General features: G+C 48.5%; 3 protein-coding genes across 4 annotated transcripts in view; 1 reads left to right on the forward strand and 2 right to left on the reverse strand.

Annotated features, from left to right (window-relative positions):
- LOC128269049 (potassium voltage-gated channel subfamily H member 8) overlaps window positions 1-8848 on the forward strand; it is a 23301-nt gene extending 14453 nt beyond the window's left edge. The window contains exons 9-18 of the mRNA XM_053006395.1: window positions 1-90; window positions 1687-1866; window positions 3602-3720; window positions 4048-4128; window positions 5561-5656; window positions 5829-5982; window positions 6126-6241; window positions 6332-6645; window positions 7047-7269; window positions 7814-8848. The exon at window positions 1-90 is cut by the window's left edge and continues 115 nt beyond it. Coding sequence (XP_052862355.1) covers window positions 1-90; window positions 1687-1866; window positions 3602-3720; window positions 4048-4128; window positions 5561-5656; window positions 5829-5982; window positions 6126-6241; window positions 6332-6645; window positions 7047-7269; window positions 7814-8746 — 2306 coding nt within the window. The 3' untranslated portion in view covers window positions 8747-8848. The remainder of the gene's footprint in view (window positions 91-1686; window positions 1867-3601; window positions 3721-4047; window positions 4129-5560; window positions 5657-5828; window positions 5983-6125; window positions 6242-6331; window positions 6646-7046; window positions 7270-7813) is intronic.
- A 125-nt stretch (window positions 8849-8973) lies between these two features.
- LOC128269050 (myeloid differentiation primary response protein MyD88) lies at window positions 8974-10639 on the reverse strand. Its single transcript, XM_053006396.1, has 2 exons — window positions 10226-10639; window positions 8974-10156 (listed from the first exon to the last, which is right to left on the reverse strand). Exons 1-2 carry the CDS (start codon window positions 10590-10592, stop codon window positions 9174-9176), a joined length of 1350 nt encoding a protein of 449 aa, XP_052862356.1. The 5' UTR covers window positions 10593-10639; the 3' UTR covers window positions 8974-9173.
- Window positions 10640-18013: 7374 nt separating this feature from the next.
- On the reverse strand, window positions 18014-22675 carry LOC128267414 (uncharacterized). Of its 2 annotated transcripts, none has more exons than XM_053004245.1 (4): window positions 22664-22675; window positions 20369-20465; window positions 19187-19360; window positions 18014-19086 (listed from the first exon to the last, which is right to left on the reverse strand). In XM_053004245.1, exons 1-4 carry the CDS (start codon window positions 22673-22675, stop codon window positions 18014-18016), a joined length of 1356 nt encoding a protein of 451 aa, XP_052860205.1. The 2 variants fall into 2 exon arrangements, with proteins under 2 accessions (XP_052860205.1, XP_052860204.1); XM_053004244.1 differs by lacking the exon at window positions 22664-22675 and adding an exon at window positions 20634-20720.

Here is a 22675-nt window from a genome sequence, read left to right on the forward strand (position 1 = left end):
GCTTCTCTTTAGTTGCACATTGGTTGGCTTGCGTTTGGTATGTGATTGCAGAGAAAGAAAGACTCATTAACGATGCGGAGTGGGACATCGGTAAGTGGCAATTTTGTTTTACATACATGCATTAAAGTGTAGGGTGTACGTTCGCCATCTTTTCCAGTGGAGGCATTAAAAGTAGTTGTAGTTTGTTGCTCAGGCTCACAATGGCTGCGGTGCAACGAGAGTAACAATGTACCAATGTGTCCGGGAACGGGCAGAAATGAGCTCGTGAGTGCTAATTTAACCAACCAGAACGTTTCTAATTACTTTTGGAGAGGCACTGTACTGCACTGTACTTAGAACTGCTCAACAGTTTGATCCCAGCGAGGCGTCCCAGGCAGCAGCGAGCATTTTGTTTCATCTGAACTCCATTTCAAACTTCCATTAGACTCAACATGTTTTGTAATGAAACATTGTTGTTCTCTCAGCTCGCGTCCCCGTAGAGTTGAAAGTTAGCAAACGTTCCGTTCTGAACCTAACAGTTTTTCTTTTTGGTCGAGGCTTTGTTTGAGCCATCGAAGTGCTTAGCCAACCGCCAGAGGATGCGGTTCAAACGTAAATCTTTCGATCAATAAGTTGGGCAACATTTGAGATCATTTTCAGATGAAAATTATTCACTAATGGAATCATCGATGTACGTTGTAACGAGAATTGTCGCCCGCCATTTGGGACGGAATTTTTACGGAATGCCGAATGAGAAGCGTGCCGTGCTGTAGAATGTGGATTGCCTACTTTTGAGCATAAATTTAGGGATCGATAATCCACGATCTTCAAATGGGAGTGATGGTGCTGTTTCGATTTCTCCCAAAACGCCCCCATCAAGCTTTCACGTTACTCTATGATTCTGGCTGCCGTTCCGAAGTTGTTTCGCGTTCCATCTCTGATAATCTAACCTTTGCAAAATAGTTGCTATCACGTGGTTCCGGTTGGTGTCCAAAACTTATCATTCGTACAACAGCATGCATGCACCCTGAGGCACTTAAGATAGTCTTTTTTATATTTTAATACCTTTAAAACGCCTTTTATTACACTTTCCGGATCCGTTTCGACCTTGGTTTCCCTACACGCCGTTTTGGTTTCCGGTAGACATTTGCTAAGAAGCTCTGCTATAAATGCTTATTCAAGGCTCCGAGGCTCTCGGACTGCTCTCTTCCCACCCAGCTAAATACCAGAATGTGGTTTAATGGGACGAACGCAGATGACTCCCTTTTAGTTGGTGGCTTTCGGCTTCGCTGACGACAGTAAATAGATATTTGCTGATTGAATCATTGCTTACGCCGAATCTGAGTTAACGTTGGGAACCGCTCAAAGGGAATTACTTCCCCGCATCATTCCAGAGCAAACACTCTGGGCTAGGTTCCTGCCCCGGCGATCCACCAGGAGCCTCATCATGAATCGGGGGCATGGCTGGATTTTAAGCGTTTCACCGCGCGCCGCGCCGTGAAAGTTGTGGCTTAGTTTTGGGAAAGTTTGTCCATGGGCTGCGGGGGGACCGGGTGAAACATAACACGGAGATAGACCCCGGTAGACCCCGTCAGTTCAACAACCACAAATTTGTTACGAAATGGTTTCGGGTTTTTCGGCCGCCCATCCTCGTATATCCTCGTGCCTTGTCCCGTTCCCCGGCTTATGCTATCGTTTCTTCCACAGGTTGGATCCACACGCTGGCGGAGCGACTCAAAATTCCCGTATCTAACGTGACGCACGGTGAGGCATACATAACGGCATTATATTTCACCTTCACCAGCCTTACTTCCGTGGGCTTCGGCAACGTCTCGGCGACGACACTGAGTGAGAAAATTTTCAGCATCATCATGATGCTCATCGGAGGTAAGTTGCCAGTTCGGAAGGGAAGTCCGTGCGAATCGCGACCGTTGCCAGACCGGAGAATCCGAGCGAGGGAATACTATTTAGGACGACGATTGAAAAATCCTGTCTACCCCCGGAGGGGGGGGGGGGGGGGGGTGTGTGGCTGTGTTCAGCACAGCACCTACACCTTTACAGACAACGGTTGGCCCGAGGGCGAACTGAATGTTTCCTATTACACGCCTCTATCGTGGCTGGCGGCAAGTAAGCTGATTTAATAGGTTACTGGGTAAGCCTAGTGTTTGCAGCACACAAAGGCAGGCCTATAATTACCCGACACAGCTTGGGATCTGTTTCCTGAAGAAACACCAGAAAGACAGAATTGTAATGTAAGAACGCCTCGCAAGAACACCCTTTGATTGGGGTCCTAATTTGATACGTTCCCAACAATTCTACTCATGGTCAGGACATGTTTGACCCCAGGACTAAAACCGATGCACAGCATACGAACGAACCTGATCGCGTGCAAAGTGATTTGTGTCAGTCTCAAGAACCGGATCGGCACGATAAGAGATCCCTGAACACAGATCTACTGTGACAGTACTCTGGAACAGAAGTCATTAAGAAACGCAAAGCAAATAACAAATGGCAGTGTAGACCGGAATTGTGAAAAGAAAAACGCGCCGGAAAAACCGGAAACCCGGGCCCTGGGTTTTGGGCACCGCTTCCTTCGTAATGGTTTTCATTTTCTGTTTTGCACAAAACCCAGCGCTGCCCATATCCTGATTAATGCCATTTCTTACCAAGACTCACGACGAACGGCCTCACGGTCTCGGCCTAAACCTCCACGAGCCGCGGAGCAGACGGATTGTGCGATTTCGACAGCAACCTTCAGGATAACGAAGATGGAGCTGTCTGATAAGGGCGGACTGGCGGACTGGAATAACAATAGGTGCAAATGACAGAATGTTGGAAACGCGCGTGGAATAACATTTCACTGGGCGAGTTTGGTGAGGGTAAAAAAACGCAAAATACGGCCCCCAAATGAAGCGAGCGTAGAAACGGGAATTGGCGAGGAAAGTGTGTGAAAACCGAAAAGTAGAAAAAAGAAAACTTTGGTCGGAAAATGTCCTGCTACAGGTTAGACGCGTACCACGTACTGTTGCGGGTTTTGGGGTCGTTTCCACTCCGCATTCGCATTCTGGGAGCACGTGGAAGATTGACGGCATCAGCGGCAGACATTGGCGCGCGGCGAAGTGCCTAAGTGACCCAAAGAGTCCGGAAAGACTCTTTGGGCGTTCGTGGGTGTTTAATATTTGGCAAACAAATACGCGGCGAAAGAAGTCCCGGCAGTGGGCAATCCTGGCGGTGAAAGGGCGTATCGTAAACCCAATCAAATATCCAACGAGTCCACGGGCAGCCGTGGCCTAATGAGATTTTGCGGGAAGAGGCCATCGTGTGAATCTGGAGCGTGGGACCTTTTTGTGTCAGTCGAAGCATTCCGCTCAACCAATCGTAGGTTTCAATCGATTTTCAATCCCGTTCGAAGCTAGCTACACGTGCAGACACGTAACCTTAGATTTCCCACCGATCCGAGTCCTTAAGACATATTTTTATCCGACTCGTGTCGGTTTCTTTTTACACTACGCCGATCCCTCTGGAGTCTGCTTGGTGCGCGGTGCTATATATTTTAGTTTTTCGTTCATTTCACCCTTGCCATTATTATACGGCACAACCCTTCGCAACTGCTTCCTTCCAGCTCTTATGCACGCCGTAGTGTTCGGAAACGTGACAGCCATAATTCAGCGAATGTATTCACGCCGTTCCCTGTACCAGAGCAAGTGGCGTGACTTGAAGGATTTCATTGCTTTGCATCAGGTAAGAGAGCTCACTTAACGACGGGCCCCCTGAACAGAGGTTCCCGCGGTCGCAGCGACATGTTCTAGAACCGAGCACAAGGATTTCCTCGCCCAGCCCACTGCCCACCCCGGGTGGCGGGTGATTTTGGCGGGATTTAATTTAATAACGCCATCAGGCAGCCACCGTTCAGCCGTGCAGCATCTCACAAACGACGCCACACGATTCGACGCCACACCGATATCCTTGCACATTGTGCCGAATGTGCTGACTCTACGAACGTGTCGCTTGCGCCCGTTTTGGTGGTTTCTGACGGGACCTGCAATTGGACCTTCTCCGTTCTTCCAGATGCCCAAAGAGCTGAAACAGCGGATGCAGGACTACTTTCAAACAATGTGGTCACTTAATCATGGAATTGATGTGTACGAGGTAGGTGCACCCGCTGGCCGGGTGGCTTAACAACTTTTATGCCCCTTATGCTACCATTTTGTGTTTTTTTTTAATTGAAGAAACAGTTTTACTATTCCGGGGGCGTTTGGAATTGAAACAGATTACCCCATTGGCCAACTGGTCACGGGTTGTGCACGTTTGCACGGTTTATGTTTCGATATAACACCACCAACATTTTTCGGTTGCTTCCGGGCAAAACAGGCATTAGTACCACATTAGTACCACAGATTTATCGCAGATATGTAATGGTCGTCTATCCTGAGAATTTATATTTATATTTAATTTATTTAAGAGCCTGATTTTATTGTGCTAGGATTCTAGCTGGAACCAGGAGAAGTAAAATCCAGATATCTAATCGATGAGCAACACATACTGAACTGTGCGCATAATTTACCCAAACTAATATAAAATGGATTGAACTAATAGAAACGGCTTTTTGTGTTGTTTTTGAACTGGGGTTGGTAGTCATTTACTTCCCCTACGGATTCAGCATCCATGACTAGCTCGTGGCAGCACGCAAGATTACAGTTTAGCCCTTGCCGAAGGGGTCTTCACATCTTGAGACGTAGTTGAGATATGTTCAGTAGAATATCTAACAGATACCCTTTTATATGGATGGATGAGCAATTTGAAGGTTTAAAAGCGATCCTTTGAAGACATATTATATCGCACTCTGTATGCAACGCAGCGACTTTCTCCTTAGCTCGGGTGTTTGTTAAATTTTTCACAAAACAGAGAGTTGCCAAAAACATAGAGCGGCCGGTCGTTCATACGAATCCAAATGAACCAGCTGTCGTAAGTATATTTACTTAGTATCGAGCAGCTGGAGCAACAGACACCAAGCGAACAGCCCTTTCGGGGAAGCGCATGGAATGGAATCGGAGAACAGTTATGCAACATGGAAATTGAGCTTACCTAACGTATCCGAACGATTTCGATTCCAAGACACCAAATGTTCCATGAACCACAATGAGTTGGATCGTTATCGAATTTTGCGTTACATTTATTTACAAATTATAAAGTGCGTGGCTTCTTCGAAAACATTTTCGTTGTTACGCTCCAATTTCAAATTATGAAAGTGCATCCTCTCAAATCTTGGCTTGACCCGAACGGTTTTTGTAGATGAGATGCATCAAATTTACAATTAGCAAACTATTTTATCGTCCGGCTCGTCTAAATAGAAAAACTTCCTAGGGGTGCTATAGGTATATCGGGGCTATGGCTTGTGTTCGAGCAGTATCGATAGAATGAAAACTTTGTCGATTTGGAGTGGTTTTTGTTGCGTGTGGAACTTTGTAGAACTACCTTAACGAGAATGCTGCACATCTGTTACATCTATATGAACCTGTCGACAGAGCGGCACGGGTTAAAGAAGCAGTAGCTAACGCTCCTGTTTACATTCTGTTTCCAGATCCTTAAGGAGTTCCCCGAAGAGCTGCGGGGCGATATATCGATGCATCTGCACCGCGAGATTCTGCAGCTCCCTATTTTCGAATCCGCATCGCAGGTAAGAGTAACTTGCAGATTTTGCAGTTCGAGCAGTGTTTTCCGGGGCTCGGATTGCAATGCCCGGCGGGCAATCTGGTGCACATCGTGCACACGGTGCCCGCCGTCGGGATACACCGCTGAAGTTAAACCATATGCTTCTCCGTCCGCCGTGCTTGAACTCCACTGTCCAGGGCTGCTTGAAGCTGCTGTCTCTACATATCAAAGCGAACTTTTGCGCACCGGGCGAATACCTGATCCACAAGGGCGATGCGTTGAGCTACATTTACTACATATGCAATGGCTCGATGGAAGTGATGCAGAACAACATGGTCGTTGCCATACTGGGTAGGTGGCGGTCTCCCAGCGGAGATTCTTTCCTGCTGAAGGCAAGCAGGTCCAATCTGCGTGCGTTCCTTCTTCCGCCAAAGCTAATTAGCATTCGCCAACTCTTACGCCGTACCGCACTCCGCTCTTCCCTACCGCTACAGGCAAGGGAGATCTTGTTGGTTGTGATATAAGCATACACTTGCTGCACGGAAACCAGGGCAATTCGGGCAACACCGGGTCCCAGGACACAATCGTGAAGAGCAGCGGGGACGTGAAGGTACGTGTAGCGCACGGAGCGTCCCCATCGTGGAAGCTCGCCCGGCTCATCGGGACCACCTGGTTCTGGTTTTCGTCCTCTCTTCGGCAGGCACTCACCTACTGCGATCTGAAAAGCATTCACCTGGGCGGGCTGGTGGAAGTGCTCCGACTGTACCCGGAGTACCAGCAAGAGTTCGCCAACGACATCCAGCATGATCTCACGTACAACCTGCGCGAGGGCTACGAGGCGGAGGAGGAGACGGAAAATAATGGCCCGTGCCTGGCGCTGCCCTCCATTAGCGAGGACGACGAGAACCAGTCGGACGCCGAGACGAACTCCGCCTCGCCGATGAATACGGCACTGCAAAAGTCTCCGGCCCACAACTTGAGTTCCAGCCCGCGACACGCAAAGCTGGTGCACAGGTGAGTTTAGTTCGAAAGGTTAGGCTGCGGTTGCGAGGAGCCGATAGAACCGAATACCCGGGGGGAGTTCACGTGGACAGTTTATGGCTACAAAACCGGTGGTAAACCAGAGTCAGTGTGCCACGCGGATTACACGCTAACCTGGATTGGACACGATATTTTGAACGCAGTCCGGATGAGATGTTCCAATTAAATCAGCTCAGCTCAGCAGATCACGCTTCTTTTCAAAATAGACCCAGCTAATGAAGAAGCTGTCTCCAAGCTTCCTTTTATGTACACTCCCTGGGAGCCCATTTTTCGCCGTCGCGTCCGAAAAAACCATCGACAACGATAACAGTTGAGCCGGGAAGTAATAAAATTATTAATTCATGCCATGTTTCGCCAAACAATCTCGCTCGCAGTCGGAATCGCTCGTTGGTGGCACTTAGGGAACGGGTCGAACGGCAGCGCTCGGTACAGTCGGCGGCAGTCAGCCAGCAGGCGTCGGTGGACCAGGCCAATTCCATCGAAGGACTCAACCTGGAGGTGACGAAGGAGCAAGAAAAGGGCCGCACGTCGGCGGAGGAGCGGTTTGACAATCCAGTTACTACCCTGCACAACGATATGGCCGCGCTCAGCATGGAGGTAAGCGCGCCCGGGGGCGCAAGTCTTAATCTCATGTTAACGGAGAAAGTTTTCCCTTGGCCACCATCCATTAAATTAAACTGAAATCGTTTTATTCGCACACAGTATTCCGATTTCGTACCGATCTGCTCGACCTTTGCCTTGGTTTTATCCTGTCTAACCCTTCACAAACGAAGATTGCTCCCCAACAAAACTAGATGTTTTGTTTGAGCCGCATGTTGAGTTCGAAAAAAATTGATCGCTCTAGCCGCCAACGGTTGGTTAGGGAAGTCCGGATTACTGGTCTTATGATTTCCGGTGGAATAAATTATCAGCGTTGTTAAGGCGTAGATTATTTCCTTCAAAGTTTCACGATGCTGCCGGCTTTGGCTTCATTTAACCACCTTTTTTCGATCGGTGGCTACCTTTAGCAATTTGTCATTTTTAAAGAAATTCAGAGACCAATAATAGATGTTGGTTCTCACTCAATTGTTTCGCTGTGCGAAACTTATTAAATGTAAACTGAGGATTGATAGTTGCGATCGTTTTGTTTGTTTTCCGCCAGGTTCGAAACGCGATCCATGCTCTGCAGGAGATAACTTACAACACGATGAACTCCCAGTTGGACCTGGGACATTTTCAGCCGGCCCGTTCGATACCAAACCTGCAGAATGGCGTCGTTGGCATTCTGCGCGAAGGTGATAGCGGACTGTTGGCGCGAAGTAGCTCCCATCCACCGGAAATGTGGTGCCGTGAGATGAATGTGTTCGCCGAGACCGGTCTTACGAGTCCGAATGGGACCGAAATTCTCTCCGAGGCCATGTACCGGCGCAAGTCGATCTTGTCGCAAAAGTACTCGGAAGAAATATCGAGCTCAACCCAAACCGAGAACATGATCGATTTCGACACGTTGGAAAAAATTGTCCTCGCGCATCCCCATCTGGTGCTGAAGATCCTGGGCGTGGAAGCCGTGTTCGATAAGGAAAGTAGCCACCATCCCAAGTCGTATCCGCTGAACACCATATCCGAGGTGGACAGCTCGGGCGAAACCATTTCGTCGCGAGTGCAAGAGTCCAGTCATTACCGGCCACCATCGTTTCTGAGCACCAGCAGCATCGCCAATCAACCGATGCTGCCGCTCGAGCATGGGTCGGCCCCACTCTATGACCACCTGCCGCTGATCGACGCTTACCACGAGAACGAGTTCAACCCTAGCGCTCACGCGAAGGACAGCAACAGTGACAACATATCTCTAGCAACAACACCACCTAACCCGGACGATGTGCCTAGGCTGGGTAGCAATCGGGGCAGCGTCCCGGACGCCGACTGTATTTTGATAGACGAAAATGTGAACGTACTAAAGCAATCTGCTATGAACCATATCTTCCGGAAACAGGACCGTGTACCACCGAACTACCGTTTTTCCGCCGGTGACGCTGACCACCTTGAGAAAGGATTGAAAAATCTTACCTCATCCCGATCTCTGGGCGGCAGTTGAATCCGTGCGGCGGACGAAAACATTCGCTTAAACAAATCAATGAATGTCATAGTGAAACAACCGTACTCTTCGGCGCAGTGATTGTGTTAAATCAATTTCAAAACTAGTGAGAATAAAATGAGACATATTTTAATGCTAGCAGACAGAAGGTAACCGTCGCCATGTGCTATCGTCTTCGACAAGCAGAATTGGGAATCACGGAGGTTATTGTTTTAAAATAGAGCCAAAGTTTTATTTTGCGCGTTCCCTGTTTGTACAATACCGTACATCACCCGAAATATGAATCTTTGTGTTTTACATAAAATTGCACTTTACCAAGGCACTGGAAGTTATCATAAGCTTACAAACTGATTCACTATTTAAAAAGTTCGTATCCATCGGGAGCACTCTGTATTTGTTTCCCGGCCGCATTCAGCCATTCGTTTCATTACGCGGTTGTAGCAATTTTATGACCCAAAGATTTGTACCATTTTCTTTTGGGTTTCGATGCCGCTTTTTCGTGCTCAGCCAACGCCACGGAGGACGAAGAACGGACTATTAACGAGGATAGTTTCTGATCTCCCTTTTTAGCACCCTTCGGCGGGTTCCGTTCGGTGGTCGAACTCGGGCTGACCTCGTTTACAGCGAGCTGAGAAATACTGCGATTAAGCTTGTCCTTTCGCGGACTAAACGGCGAAAGTCGGCTCCAGATGGAATGTGATTTTTTCGTCCCAATCGTTTTCATCTCCTGTGTGGATGGCATCTTGACTATCAGTGTCGTCGGCTCCTCGTCGCTTACTTTAACGGCTGACGGTGAAATCGTCGGCAATGTTTTCAAGCTATTTGCATCAACTTCCAAAACCGGTTGTGTCACGTCCTGTACGGTAGCTTTCGCCGGGTCGCTAATGGATTTGGCTAATTTGTCCCAGAAATCGAACAGCTTCTGTTTTCGCGTGTAATCTAGGCGGAACGTGTACTTCAAATGCTGTGGAAGCTCGCACTCTTCATAAACGCACGGAATAACTTTGCGTACCCGCTTTTCAATCTGCAATGCCTGGGCGTATGTGACGACGAACGCGTTCATGGGACTTTGTACGAATGCTTTCGAAAAAATGACCACCAACCGCCGGCAGCGTTCCGAGATAAGCCGTGTCAGCAGTTCGTGCTCACAGTTGCTTCCGGCCAGTAGATCCCGATCCTTTAGACAGAGGCGCATTCCGCGCCCTTCCAAACGGTCCACCATTTTCGAGGCGAATTCGATATCCCTGTCTGCGTATAGGATGAACGCATCATACTGCTGTTTGTGATCGTACGTGTCGTCCTTCGTGATGATGTCGTAGTCGTCCGCTTCCGGTTGTTCCTTCGAACCAGTTTTCATTTGTTTCGTCAGTTGTTTCTGTTCTTTCAACAGAAACTGTTCGGCATCTTGCTCTGTGGGACACATATGAAAATCAGGATTATTTGTTGACCGATTGAAGCGGCGTTTCGTTTCATACTCACCAAACAGTTTTGAAGTGTCATCCACAATATCCCACCGATCGATGTAACCAAGGACATGTTGCAAGGTGCCCAAGTGTGCCGAGCGCTTGCACTGGTCGGACTCTTTTGTCCACAAATCAAGGAGATAACCGGTTGGGTTGACGTTCGCCGTTACAAGCGCCAGATAGCTTTTCGGAAGTCCGATTACATCGAAAGCGCCGCGCCAGTCGCGAAAGTAACCATCCTCGGAAGTAAATATGCGTCGTTGATTAAGCAACTCGGCCACTAGCTCGCGTGACCGTGGACTTAGTGCTTCCAGCGGAATCGTCATCAGATCGATTCGGCAACCCACACTGTTTTCCGTCAGCTTGGCTGGGTTATTGAGCATTTTGTACAAATTCTAGATCGAACCACTGCAATCACACTCCAACAACAAAAACACGTATGGCCAACAATTAATCAATGGCAGAAAATTGCGATTTGAACATCTTTCGATCAGCAAGCACAAAAGTAAACAAAGACGAGACGTTTGACGTTACTTTGCGAACCCGAGGAGGAGTACAGGGTGGTTCACATTTACAGCGAAACAACGATGAACAATAAGGATAATATTTATGGGCAAAATGCTGAAAAGAAACACTTATAGAACAATTTAGTGTTGAAACATATTTTCGAGGGTACTGTTCATACAAAAGATAAGGTTCATACAAAAGCTTGATGAGGCAAGTGAGATTTTGGGCACCGATGAAATATTTCATTTCATGTTTCAACTGAAACATTTCCACTCCATGATACAGCACCACCGAATTTGAATACTTAAATGCTGACGTTGACGAGCGTTTCCGAAAACTACGCGAAGAACTGTAATTTTATTTTAAACTTCTTAAGCGATTAATTTTTATTCATTTTTAAATAATTTTTACATAATATAACAGAAATATTCTATACAAAACATTAGTTATTTTTTCTTTGTATCTTTAAATATACTGTCAAGTTCTTGCGTACTTCCCATCGGCAGCATTTTTGTAGTGCATAGCCACTCCATACCGCTTGCTGGAGACACACACGCCTTCACCAAAGATTAGAGTTCGATCGGTCGATCGATCGAGTACAATCACTTCCAACCAACTGCCCCCGCCAACGTAACACCGCAGCTTCCCGTGCCCTTCTGACTTGCCTGCCCGCCTCCGGTCACCACTGGTCGTATCGATTTCAGTTATTCACCTCGTGAGGTTCGCTAGGCTCGGGATTCCAGTATTTTGTGCGCCCGTATTACATTCGTGCCACATTGTGTAGTAGTAGGTTAATGCTCGCCAGAATGCTCAATGGTTTCGTGTAACTAGTCCACGTTCCGTGCGTGTTCCACCGTGAGTTTAAGTTTCGTTTCGATTACGCTTCGCATCACCCCCAATCGCCACGCAATTCACAACGAATCGCTAAGGATCTGTCTCGTTTGCCGATCGTTGTTCGTTGGCTGGTAGTTTTGCACCACGCATGCCCCAATGTACTAGTTTGTGTTGTGTTTGTGTATTTGGGATGTATGTGTGTGTGTGTGTGTGTGTGTTCGCGCCGCAATTTATGCGTGATTGAGTTCGCGTCGTGCGATTGTGGCGCGGGCGCGCGTGGTTTCTTGTTTCCGTGTGCTATCTTCTGTTGCTTTGTTGAATTAGATTCAAAACCCGTTTGTTTAGCTTTCTTATTTGTTCTGCCCATACTCTCAATTGTTTTTCCTCATTTGCTGCTCGTGCTGTTGCCTCGCTCCATTTGAATACTTGAATAATTAGATTAATATTTCTAGGTATTAAATGAATTCGATTTTTAATTTATGTCTGTTTGTATGAGAAGGTGTAGGTGTGTCTCGGTCAGTTTCGTGACAGTAGTGCTCGGCCTCAGTGCAGATTAGCGAAAATCTCGTCCAATGTTTCGGGCGCCCGGTTCGCCTGGTTCGCTGGCTGCTAAACTTCGGGCAACATCCCCTTTGGCCAACGCTAGTATCGGCCCCTTTTCCGTTTCCCACTGCCGTACATGTCCTCCACGCCGCACAATTGCACCAATCGGCCATTATTACTTTGCTTTACACGTTTTGTTTGACTTACTCACATGTTCCGAGAAGTTTTGCTACGTCGCTCGCTCGGTTTCCGCACGTGTTTGTTGTCTCTTTGCTATTTTTTGACGTTTTTTTTCTTTTATATATTTAAAAAAATATGTTACGATATCGTTTTGTATTAGAAGTTTTTTTTTGCTATATGTCAATTACTTTTTATTCTGCATTTGAAACAGCGCCCTACTTCTGCCACTTTCTAAATTCATAAACATCTCCTTGGCACACAGTTTGGCTGCGCCTGCCACTTGCTTGCTTTTTTGCTTGCTTGCTTGCTTGCTTGCGCATCGCTGAAGGATTGTCAGGCCTTCAATGTGAACGTACGTACGGCGTGTGTTCAGTGTTAACAGATACTAAATTTGCTGCCCTTTCGCCACCAAGTATCTGCACTGTGATGCGAGCTTGTGTTTAGGAGAGAGTGTTTTCTTCGATACCGTTTCCTTCAACCGAGTGTTTCAGGGTGTCTCGCCAATAGTTTAACGTGAGTGGAAGGCTGTACTGTCCGGATAGCTATTGGTTGGCTCATTCTATTTGTTCACCGACGCTCGACTGGGTCTCTTCTGTCGCTAGCGGTGTAAGTAGTTTCTACCGATCCGCTTCATGCGTGTGTAGCGTGTCTTCAGTTCTTGAACGGAGCTAGGCGGATCTTGGCTGACTTTTTTTTGTATTACTTCGTTTTCTAGTTTATGTGTTGTTTACGCCTGCGTTTATTATTATAGTGTCGCTTTCGTAAAAGGATCTAGGGCAGTGTCAGATATAATTTAACTTGCTATATGTGTCTACAGTTTTCTTCATTTTTTTTTGTTGCTTTCTTAGGGCTACATTTTCGACAACGCCTATGGTTGGGGATTCCAATGACAGTGGACAACACACGATGTTTGCTGCCGTCGTTAGTGGATTGCATGTGCGCATATAAGAGCCTCCGCCGCTAGTGTTTTGATATCCTTTCGCATCCGTATCCGGTAGTTTGATGCGAGAGACACGTGTGTCCTTTCAGCCATGGCCATTCTAACATCGTTGCACACTGACGATACAAGTTATATGTATGTTTCACTCAAAATCCCTTAGACGACTTAGGTACGTTTCTTGCTTTTATTGATGTGCATTGGAATGTCATTCATTGATCAGGGAATACCTACGTTCCGTAACGATTCGACGTGCAAACCCGTTCGTGAATGTGCTTTGCTCGTTGCACTTCCTGTTAAGGTGTGTGTGTGTGTGTGTTTTTTTACCTCTTCCGACAGGCTGTTGTTCTCCGCTTGTACGACAAACGCCACCAACCCACACACACCGTGTTTAGTTCACGCTTTGCTGTGCTTTATTTGAGGTTGAAAACTTATGTTAGTTTGTTTAAAAAAAGGACTAAAATACAAACGCAAAATGTACACACGTATAAAACTGTACAATCATCTTTTCTCGAGGATGCTCGTACTACATCTAACACCGACGAATGCCTCAAACGGAAACCAACGAAACAAACGGTGGCTTGAAAAGTGGGTACATCCTTCCTTCCTAGTGCGGGCGCGCTAGTAGCTTTGCGTTGATACTGGCATCTGGAGTTCTAAGTACTGGCGGTCATCGTTGTTTTAACGTGGTTACGACGGATGCCCAACCGGATATTTTAGTAAAGAAAACGTTCGCTCATTGTTCGGTCGTCTCCAGTGGTAACACTACTACATGCACTCATACCGTGATGTTAGTGTAGCTGTGTCTGTTGGCTTCTTATCTCTTTGTTTAAAATCGTTATTCCCTACATATATAATGGATCAACAAATTAACGTATCCATTAATATACTATCCATACTCGTTTTGTCATCGCGTGATTCTTACTCTTCTGACCTCGTAGTGGGGTTTTGATTATATTAATTTATGTGTGTGTGTCTGTGTCTGTGTGTGTATATACGTTCCTTCGCGTTAGGGATGTGTATCTGTTTTACTGTAATCCTTTATGTATTACTAGCCCATTCATGAAGGAGGTGCATTACATCATGCTGCTCATGTCGCTCTGCCTGGTTCTGGGATATTATGTGTGTGAGTTTGGGCAACAATAGCAGAGAAAATAATTGTCCTATACGGTACTTTTACGGGAGTAGATTGTGACCACTCATTGGCAAACATAGTTTTTCTCTATATCATCATCAGCCTCTCCCATACACTTTAACTTCCATAACCATAAGAGACTCAACACATCAGAATGAACGATCTGTCTACTTATCTTGGCACACAGAATTTGACACACTACGGTTCGGTAATAAATATCGATAAATGCCTACTCTTCGGGCTGTAAACTGATATAAAACATTTCAACGATATGACGATCAATATAAAAGAACGCAGAATGCTTTGCTCAGAGTTTGGCAGTTTTTTGTTCTGTAACAACGAAACAGAAAATGAATTCAGAATACTCTTCTTAAACATGTATACTTCGCTACTGGCAGTCATTTAGATTAAAAGTATCACAATAAACGTCAATTATCAACTCCTTCCTCTTCGTCCTAGTCAACGTCGCCAACCAAATGGAGAAATTGACAGAATGAACTGTTGTGTTGGCCGATCTAGTGTCGTAAACTTGCTGCACAACGTCTGGAAACTTCTTCGTTGTTGGACATATGTTACGTATAGTTCAAATCAAGTGGCAAGCGGTGCACTTACAGCAAACGAGCGGTTGAGGTTGCAGTAGACAAAAGTGAATAAATTAGTTTGCTATGGATTCCGGGATCCCTAAAGACTCTACTCTGTACTGTCGACGCATCGTCGTCTTGAGCAATCAATTCAAAATGTTCATGTTAGTCGAATACAGCATTAAACGTGAAGATTGTTGAAATCATGCACGAAAATACTATGTACGCTGTATACAAAGTATCCACAAAAGTACAAGAGAGCCGGTAGAGCCGACCACTGGTCTGGTCTAGTGCGACGATCTGATCCGGGAACTACTACTGCCGTGTGTCTGTTGCCAACGAACTAAACGGACCTCTGCTAAGGACTCTGTCCCAATTCGCACACACATACACATACAAATACACACACACACGTACATGCACAACTCCGTATATGGGCGTGTGTACGGTCTAATACATTGAGTTTGTTTCGGTTTACTGGATTCCGATTCGAGTTCGCTTGTTTCATTCGATTGGAACCGACTGTGCCCGATCCTTGTTTAACAATCAAAATCAATTCAATCGACGCTAAAATGGAAATACAAACAACGAAACAGGTGGGAAAAAAGGTTCCTTAAACTTCCTTAAGAGCTTCTACCATTCTTTTACGAGCAACTCCTCTGTGCCACATTTCACCAAATCATTCGACGATCAAAATGATTATTGCATTTGTTTTTATTTCTTCGCACTTATCCGGGCTTCCTTGTTGGCCGCACTATTAGTGCCGTGCTAGCAGCAGCAGAGAGGACTTGTAACGCCTGCGTTCGGGTTCGGGTCACTATTAATAATATAATATATATTATTTTCCGCTCCCGGTCACCACCCGCTTACACTACCATATACCATTAACGCATATGGTGGTGGGTGGATTTTCATCATCTGGTTGTGTGTGTGTTTGTGTGTATGTGTGATGATTTGTTTTTATTTCCTAATACGCCCCCCCATGTGTCGGAATACTTGCTTGAGTCTGTTTTAATTATTTTAATGTTTGTGTTTGGCTTAAGTTCTCTTTACCGGTACGAGTAGAAGGTCTTTCGCATAGCTGCGCCGAGTGTTTGGGGGAGATTCAGGGTTGCTGTCAGGGGAACTGGGTGAACAATTATCAAATTCCCATTAGATTTACGTTTGTTTTATTCTTTTTTTAACTTTTTTGTTTCGTTTTTCTTGTTTAAGTTTGGTTGTATGCCGTTTTGGTTTTGTCCTATAGAGATTACTATTGATTTTTATGCGTTATTTTCTCACTTCTTTTATGTTATCTAACCGTTTGACATTTTCGTGTACGACGAGTTGCGACGAATGCTAATTTTGCCTGTCCATAACAACGATTCTACCCCCCCGGGTGCGCTCTGTTGCTCTGCCGATTACCGATAATTTTATCCAGCGTTCGTTTAGGTTTGGTTTTTGGTGATTTGTGGGCATTGGTTGGCAACAAAGGGGCTCGCACGGCCGTTTTCACCAAATTGGAAACTTAATTCTCTTACTGATTCCACTGTACTGCTTTCGTTACCCAAACGCTCTATCATTGTATTAGACACCGTGTCACTGTGTGCCTTTGAAAAAGGGTTTACGTGTACAAATTTTAACCGCATTTTAACCAATCCCGGCAGCAAATCGCAATCCCTTTCGGACCTTTCGGCTTGCCGCGTGCAACTGCGCCCGGTGTGGCAACAGTTAGTTTTTTGTTTGTTTGTTTTGTTATTCTAGTGTAGCCATGGTATTTTGGGAACCTATAATTAATACCGTTTTAATAATGGCCACTCGAACGAGCGTCTACGTTGCCTATACCCGATTGGTTTTCCTTTTTTTTATCGTGTTACCAGTTTTACGCGTGGCTCTTCTTCATTTAATTGCTTCGTTTATGTTTTCTTTTATTTTCGTTATATAATCTAGCCACAGTTTTAGGTAATGTTTCGCCGTTTCGCTTATGAAATGATTACTATGGTGTGCGCTTTTTTGTTTTCTGTTGGTTTTTCAACATTAGGTATTTATTTGGTTTTGAGATTGTGACTTTTGTTTCATGTTACGCTACTACCAACAACTACTTCTGCCGGCTGCCCTCTTCGAACGCAGCTCCGCGTCGTCCGCTTCGTCCCCAATCCAATATGTTCTGGCACCTAGTATTTGTCCATTTTCGTTTTGTTTTTCGTGTTCGACATCGATCGATTTTAGGTTGATTTCGCTTGACACCCACAAATGGCAGCATCTTGTTTTTTGTTGTCTCTTTTCTTCCATCACTTCCCTCGTTCGTACTTTAACGGGTTTTTTTCTTCTCTCGTATTGATTCCTGTTGCCTTTCAACGGCCCCAACTACGGCGTGCGTAACTTCCGTTTTGTTTTAGTTCCGTTTATCAATGTGTGATTTTGTTTCGCTTCTCGCTTTCTGTTTGCGTGTTCACTTTAAACATTTCTTATCAACGAGTTGTTCTCACTCTGGCGTAACCCAGCTTTGGTTTCACTTGCTCCAAACTGGGCGAAATGGGTCGTTTTCCGCGTTCCACTACTAAAAGAGACACGCCGACATTGGTGGACGAATGGGGCACCTGCTACCAGCACCTGGGCCTGTGGGCGAGTGCTCAAGGACCCCCAGCACACACCTCTAACAAGAGCAGACGTTTTGTGTTTTCATACAAAATTCTACTCACTGCCGGCTGGCGCCCTTTCGATGGGTGGTTTGCGTGTGGCGTATCTGTCTGTAACGATGTAACGGGTTGGCTTTCTCCACTCTCCGCTCTCCGCTTCCGCCATGTCGGTTACAAAATGCTTGCGTGGACTCATTACTACTCGATTTCCCACCGAATGACTGGACCGATGAGATCAAATACAATCACTCTCACTAGGAAGTGGCGCCCACACATGACACTGGGCGCCCCGAGCGGGCTGCGGCTGAAGTTGAAGAGAAGACCCTCGGCTTCGGGGTGCCGGGTTGCTTCGGAGCTACAATCTTCCGTGGCTTAGAATAACTTAACTTACCGTGTAAGGGTCACAAGTTGGCGTCCGTTCTCTGTGTCCGGCCGGTCCACTACACACCGCACACACACCTGCGCACCTTTATAACCGGTCCTCGTCCTCCTCCTCCGCGTCCTCGCCGTTCTCCTCGTTTTCCTCCTTGTAGCCCGGATGCTCTGATATTGCGTAGTAGTTTCCATTATAAATAACACCTAATTCGCGCAACGCGTCCCCGCGTATCGTTGCCTTGATAGTCCAGTTGTAACAGTCGTCGGATTCGCTTTCGCGGTCGAGCCGCTCCACGTCCAGGATCTTCGAGCTGAGCCGCTCGAGGATGATCCCGATGTCCTTGATGCTGAGGTGGCGCTTCTGGTCGACCGACAGCTGGTCGATCAGGAGCAGAAACTTCTCGGACGTCACGGTTTCGTCCTCCATGACCGTGTTCTCCGTTTCACTTTCGCTGCTGTCCCGCTCGGGGCCGATATCGAGGAAGCGCACGTGTCCCTTCGTCGTCGACGTTCGCCTACTGTCGGACATGCTGCTCGGCGGTGGCTGCGGACTGGCGGATCCGTCCTGGATCGGGGAGGTGGCCACGTTCTTGTGGACCGCGATCTTGCGGCCCTCCTCGTGCAGGGCGCAGCAGTGGAAGTCACATTCGGTCGCCCCGGGGCTACCGGCGCGGGTTGGCATGTGCGCGTGGTGGGCGCACTCGGGCGTGTGCACGTGCACCGCCCCGACGGCGCTGTCGAACGAGCCGCCCTGCTTGGAGAGCCGCCGGGCCGAGTGGTAGATCTGGGACTGCGGATCATCGTGGTTGATCACGGTGATCTGCGGGCTCGGAAAGCGCGGCACCTGGCCCGCAATGGACGACTTGTCGATCGAGCTTTGCGTCGAGAGACTCTTCTTCGAGGGCGAAAACTTGTCCCCGGTCGGCCCGTTGCTTAGCCCACCACCACCGACACCGCCAGTGCCCAGTGAAACGGATCCTGGTCCGCCGCCGCCGCTGCCTGAGCTTCCCTGACCTCCGCCTCCTTGGCCGCCGCCTTGCCGTTGATCCCAGTGCAGCACAACAGTAACTCGACCCTTGTTATCCATAATCTTCCAAGAGGGTGTTTCATCCTGCAGCTCCAACGCATGTATAGTCTCGCAAACGATCTTTGGTATTGCTGATATGGCTGGTATAGGATGTGGCGCGTCCGGCCGAATCGGAAAAGAAAGACGGGGAAAGTTAGAACGTGGTGCAAATCCACACGGCCTGGGGCCGCCGCTACTTACCAGCCTTGATCACATCGACACCGGTCGGGTACCAGCGCTCGCCCTGTCGGAGCAGCAGCAGTACCGTGTTGTTCGCTAACGTCCTAAAGTACTCGCCATCCTCCACCTGCGTTCCGTCACATTCCAACACTAATCGCACTGGTTCGGAGGCTGGCACTCCTAATTTATCTTTCCCTGTGCGCCGTCGGAAGGGAAGAAAAAAGAACAAACACACACACACACACGTATTATCAACACTGGTCGTTCTACAACGGGGAACAGGGTAGGGCCCCGCGCGTTTGACAAACGTTTGTCAGCAGCAGCAGCAGGAGCAGCAGCAGATAACAGCGAAGCACAGAGGTCGGTAACACAGGTCGTCGATGCGCTTGATAGCAGGGCTAAAACCTCCGAAACGAGTCGGCCAATGGCTCCGACAATATTGATTGTCGCACACGCACTGGACCAGCAGCAGTAGCAGCGGCCACCACCTTTGGCCCCAACTTGGGTTTGTCCGTTCGAACCGCTACCGAGCGACCGAGCCTAGGTGTAGCAAGTTGTTGTAAAGCCACTGGACACTGGGACACATCTCGAGGCACACATTTCGACAGCGACCGAACGACCGAACGTTTGAATAATGGTGGCACTGCCAGGCGGAGTGTGTACAGCTCGGGGACAGCTTTTCTTTGCACCTTCGTCCCCATCGTGGAGCCACTCTCTCGTCACTCTCTTTCTCTCTCGAGAGAGAGACACTCACCAACAACACCTACACACGCAAAAACCCGTCACTCATTTTCAACGCACGCTCGTTTGCACGTACACTCTTCTCGCACTGTGGCTCCTGGCTGGCTCTCCCCGAACCGAGAGCTTTCCTGCGATGTGCTCCACGCTCCACGAAGACACAGCGCGCGCTGCGTGGGGAACGTAATTGGCAATGGCAGTTTCGGTGTGCCCTAGTTTGGCCTACTTTCCGTTACTCGGTCACTTGCATCTTACTCGCCAGAACACGGCGGTGGTGGTCCTGCTGCTGCTCTGCTTCCCCGTCCTGCGACGACACCAGGGAGTGACAGAATTCTTACATGCATCCGCACTCGGGCCCGCGTGTGGCCGCTTCGTTGCACAACACGCGGATAGGTTATGCGTAGGTTACTCCTGTGGACTGCTGCTGCTGCTGCTGCTGCTTCTGCAACCCGTGCCTTTACTTACCTCTAACTATTAGTTCCTCGAAGCTACCTACTACGAGACCTTTACGGACATTGCGCCAACTGTCCCAGATTTTTAAAGGCCTCTTGCCACGAGACTCCTGCAAAAAACAAACGGGAAAATGGGGAAAGGGCATCAGTTAGGTGCTGCTAGCTGCAAGTGCTTTGTTGGTCTTCGGGATTCATTTTCCGGAGTTGGTTGAGACGCTGCAGGGACAAACGCAAGTCCCGCAAGGCAAGCGGGACACCCTCTCGTAGGAATCACGTACCACTGACATTCCTTGGCGAAAGTTCAAACAGTTGCAGCCCCAAATAGGTTTCGAAACGCCCAATGTACACAGCGCTGCAGACCACATCTTCGGACCACATCCACACGGCGGCTGTCACCCGAAAACCGGAGTCAAATCGATGCACACACACACACACACGCAACCGTCGGAAGGCTGACCGTTTGTTTGCTGACTACGGCACTGCTCAGCACAGCGCAAACAGCAGCAACTAATTATTATGCGGAACGTGCGCCACCATCATCATCAACTGCTGCTGCTGACCTCGCACACTGGGCCACTGGGCTGGGGCGGGATGGGATGGGACGAAACTGCCTATGCTGTTCCACATGTTCTCACGGAACGGCAGATCCTGACGACCTGATCCCGATCAAACCTGTTACTTGTGCCCGGACTACCCCCGGAGGATCCAGGGACCCGCTGCGTTCCGAGCGCACTGGAAAGCCTTTCGCGGAGGTCCCAACCAATCCTCAGGCTTGACTGCTGACTCGGTGACGGCTACCACGGCGGGCGGTGCACACACACTGTTTGTACAAAGCACGGCCAACTCTTCTGGGTTCGCTGTCTCGCTCTGGAGCAAGCAGCACGTCTCTGTCGAACCGAACCACGAACGAGCCCGACGACGACGACAGCGAGTCCTGCGGGTGAGTGAGCAGGACTGTCGCGGGGACGGGCGTATGTACCACGGGCGACTCAGAGAACGCTACTACTACACACCATCCCGGACCAGACTCTCGTTTGTCCTATATTTTCGCCACGGGTTTCATCGGGCGCCCTCCATTTACTCGCGCATTGTCTCGCAGCTTGCAGCGCCCTGTTTTTTTGCGCCTGCATCCCCAAGACTCCGGGTACTCTGCACGTCTAGTATTCACTGTCCCAGTGGCCCCAGCCTGCCTGGCAGGTGATTGCCTAACTTCCTTCGCGGCCTGGCCACTCGATGCGTTTCTATGGTCCAGTCGCCCAACAGCCACAACAACGTGACCTATCGGCCATCAGCTAGCGCTTTTTGGACCTGGCGATGGACCGGATTTCATCATACTAAGTCAATGGCCACTCGAGTCTTGAACACTTCACGCGGACACTTTATCCCAACATCAATCTCAGGTCAGGACGCGCGGGACACGATACCCGACAGAGGTCTGACAGAGTACAACGGCGACGACCACGAACGGTGCGCGACTCGGTGACACAAAGTGCACTGCCCTCATGACCGAAAGTTAGAACCGAGCGTCGGTCGTTTACGGCGGTCGTGTAACCTCGTTTCGGACACCAAGGAGTAGCGCGCTGCTGGCACAGTGCAATAAATTTACAATCCCCTATATATACGCGCCCTGCGGAGTGTGGCCACCGTGCTCCGTCCTCCGCCCGTAGGTCGTCCTTTGCTCCGACTCCTTGCCCCTCTCTCTATATACACAGCGCGCGATACGGTCCAGCGGTCCAGGAGCGATTTTGCTCTCCGGACTTTTCTCACGGCCCACAGGGGTGGCCGCCTCTCCGAATTTTCCAGGATCTGCTCTCGCTCAGGATCCGCGCTCGCAACGAGATGCAAAAAGAGGCTGTGAGTGCCCCCCCACTGTGTGTGTGTGTGTGGGGTTGGGGACACAACTCCACAATTCCAACTAGCACGTTTTCACTCCCACACGCACACCCACACGCACACCCACGCACGTGCGCCTCATGGTTGGCGGCTTTCTCGGGGGAGGGTGGCTCGATCTGTCGGGTCTAAAAAACCCCGAGTCAGTAAGACTCGATGCTCCCGGAGCAGGATCTCTGGCTACTATCTGGCACTACGGACCCTTTGAGGTTACTGGGGGGGATGCCGACTTCAAATCGGTTAAACGCAGGGATCACTGACTCCATCGAACGCCCTCGAACCCGGAACCCTTCATTCTGCGTTGCCCAACTGCGTGGACGTGTCGTGTCCTGTGGGACTTCTGGGCGGAGCGCCTACTTGTGGGAATCGGGGATCATGTGTTGTTTTTGGGGGGTGTTGAGGGACGTCCGAAACCTACCTCTCTTGCCAT

Source organism: Anopheles cruzii, chromosome 2 (genome assembly GCF_943734635.1).
Source record: "Anopheles cruzii chromosome 2, idAnoCruzAS_RS32_06, whole genome shotgun sequence".
In the NCBI taxonomy this organism is placed as follows: Eukaryota; Metazoa; Arthropoda; class Insecta; order Diptera; family Culicidae; genus Anopheles; species Anopheles cruzii.

Excerpts from the sequence above, each read along its gene's own strand:
- LOC128269050 (XM_053006396.1), bottom strand. The coding sequence starts at position 10,592 with ATGCTCAATAACCCAGCCAAGCTGACGGAAAACAGTGTGGGTTGCCGA. Across the intron at positions 10,157-10,225 it reads TGACACTTCAAAACTGTTTG|AGCAAGATGCCGAACAGTTT; the intron begins GTGAGTATGAAA and ends TGTGTCCCACAG.
- LOC128267414 (XM_053004244.1), bottom strand. The coding sequence starts at position 20,720 with ATGTGGTCTGCAGCGCTGTGTACATTGGGCGTTTCGAAACCTATTTGG. Across the intron at positions 20,466-20,633 it reads TTCGCCAAGGAATGTCAGTG|GAGTCTCGTGGCAAGAGGCC; the intron begins GTACGTGATTCC and ends TGTTTTTTGCAG. Across the intron at positions 19,361-20,368 it reads CGAGGAACTAATAGTTAGAG|GGAAAGATAAATTAGGAGTG; the intron begins GTAAGTAAAGGC and ends GACGGCGCACAG.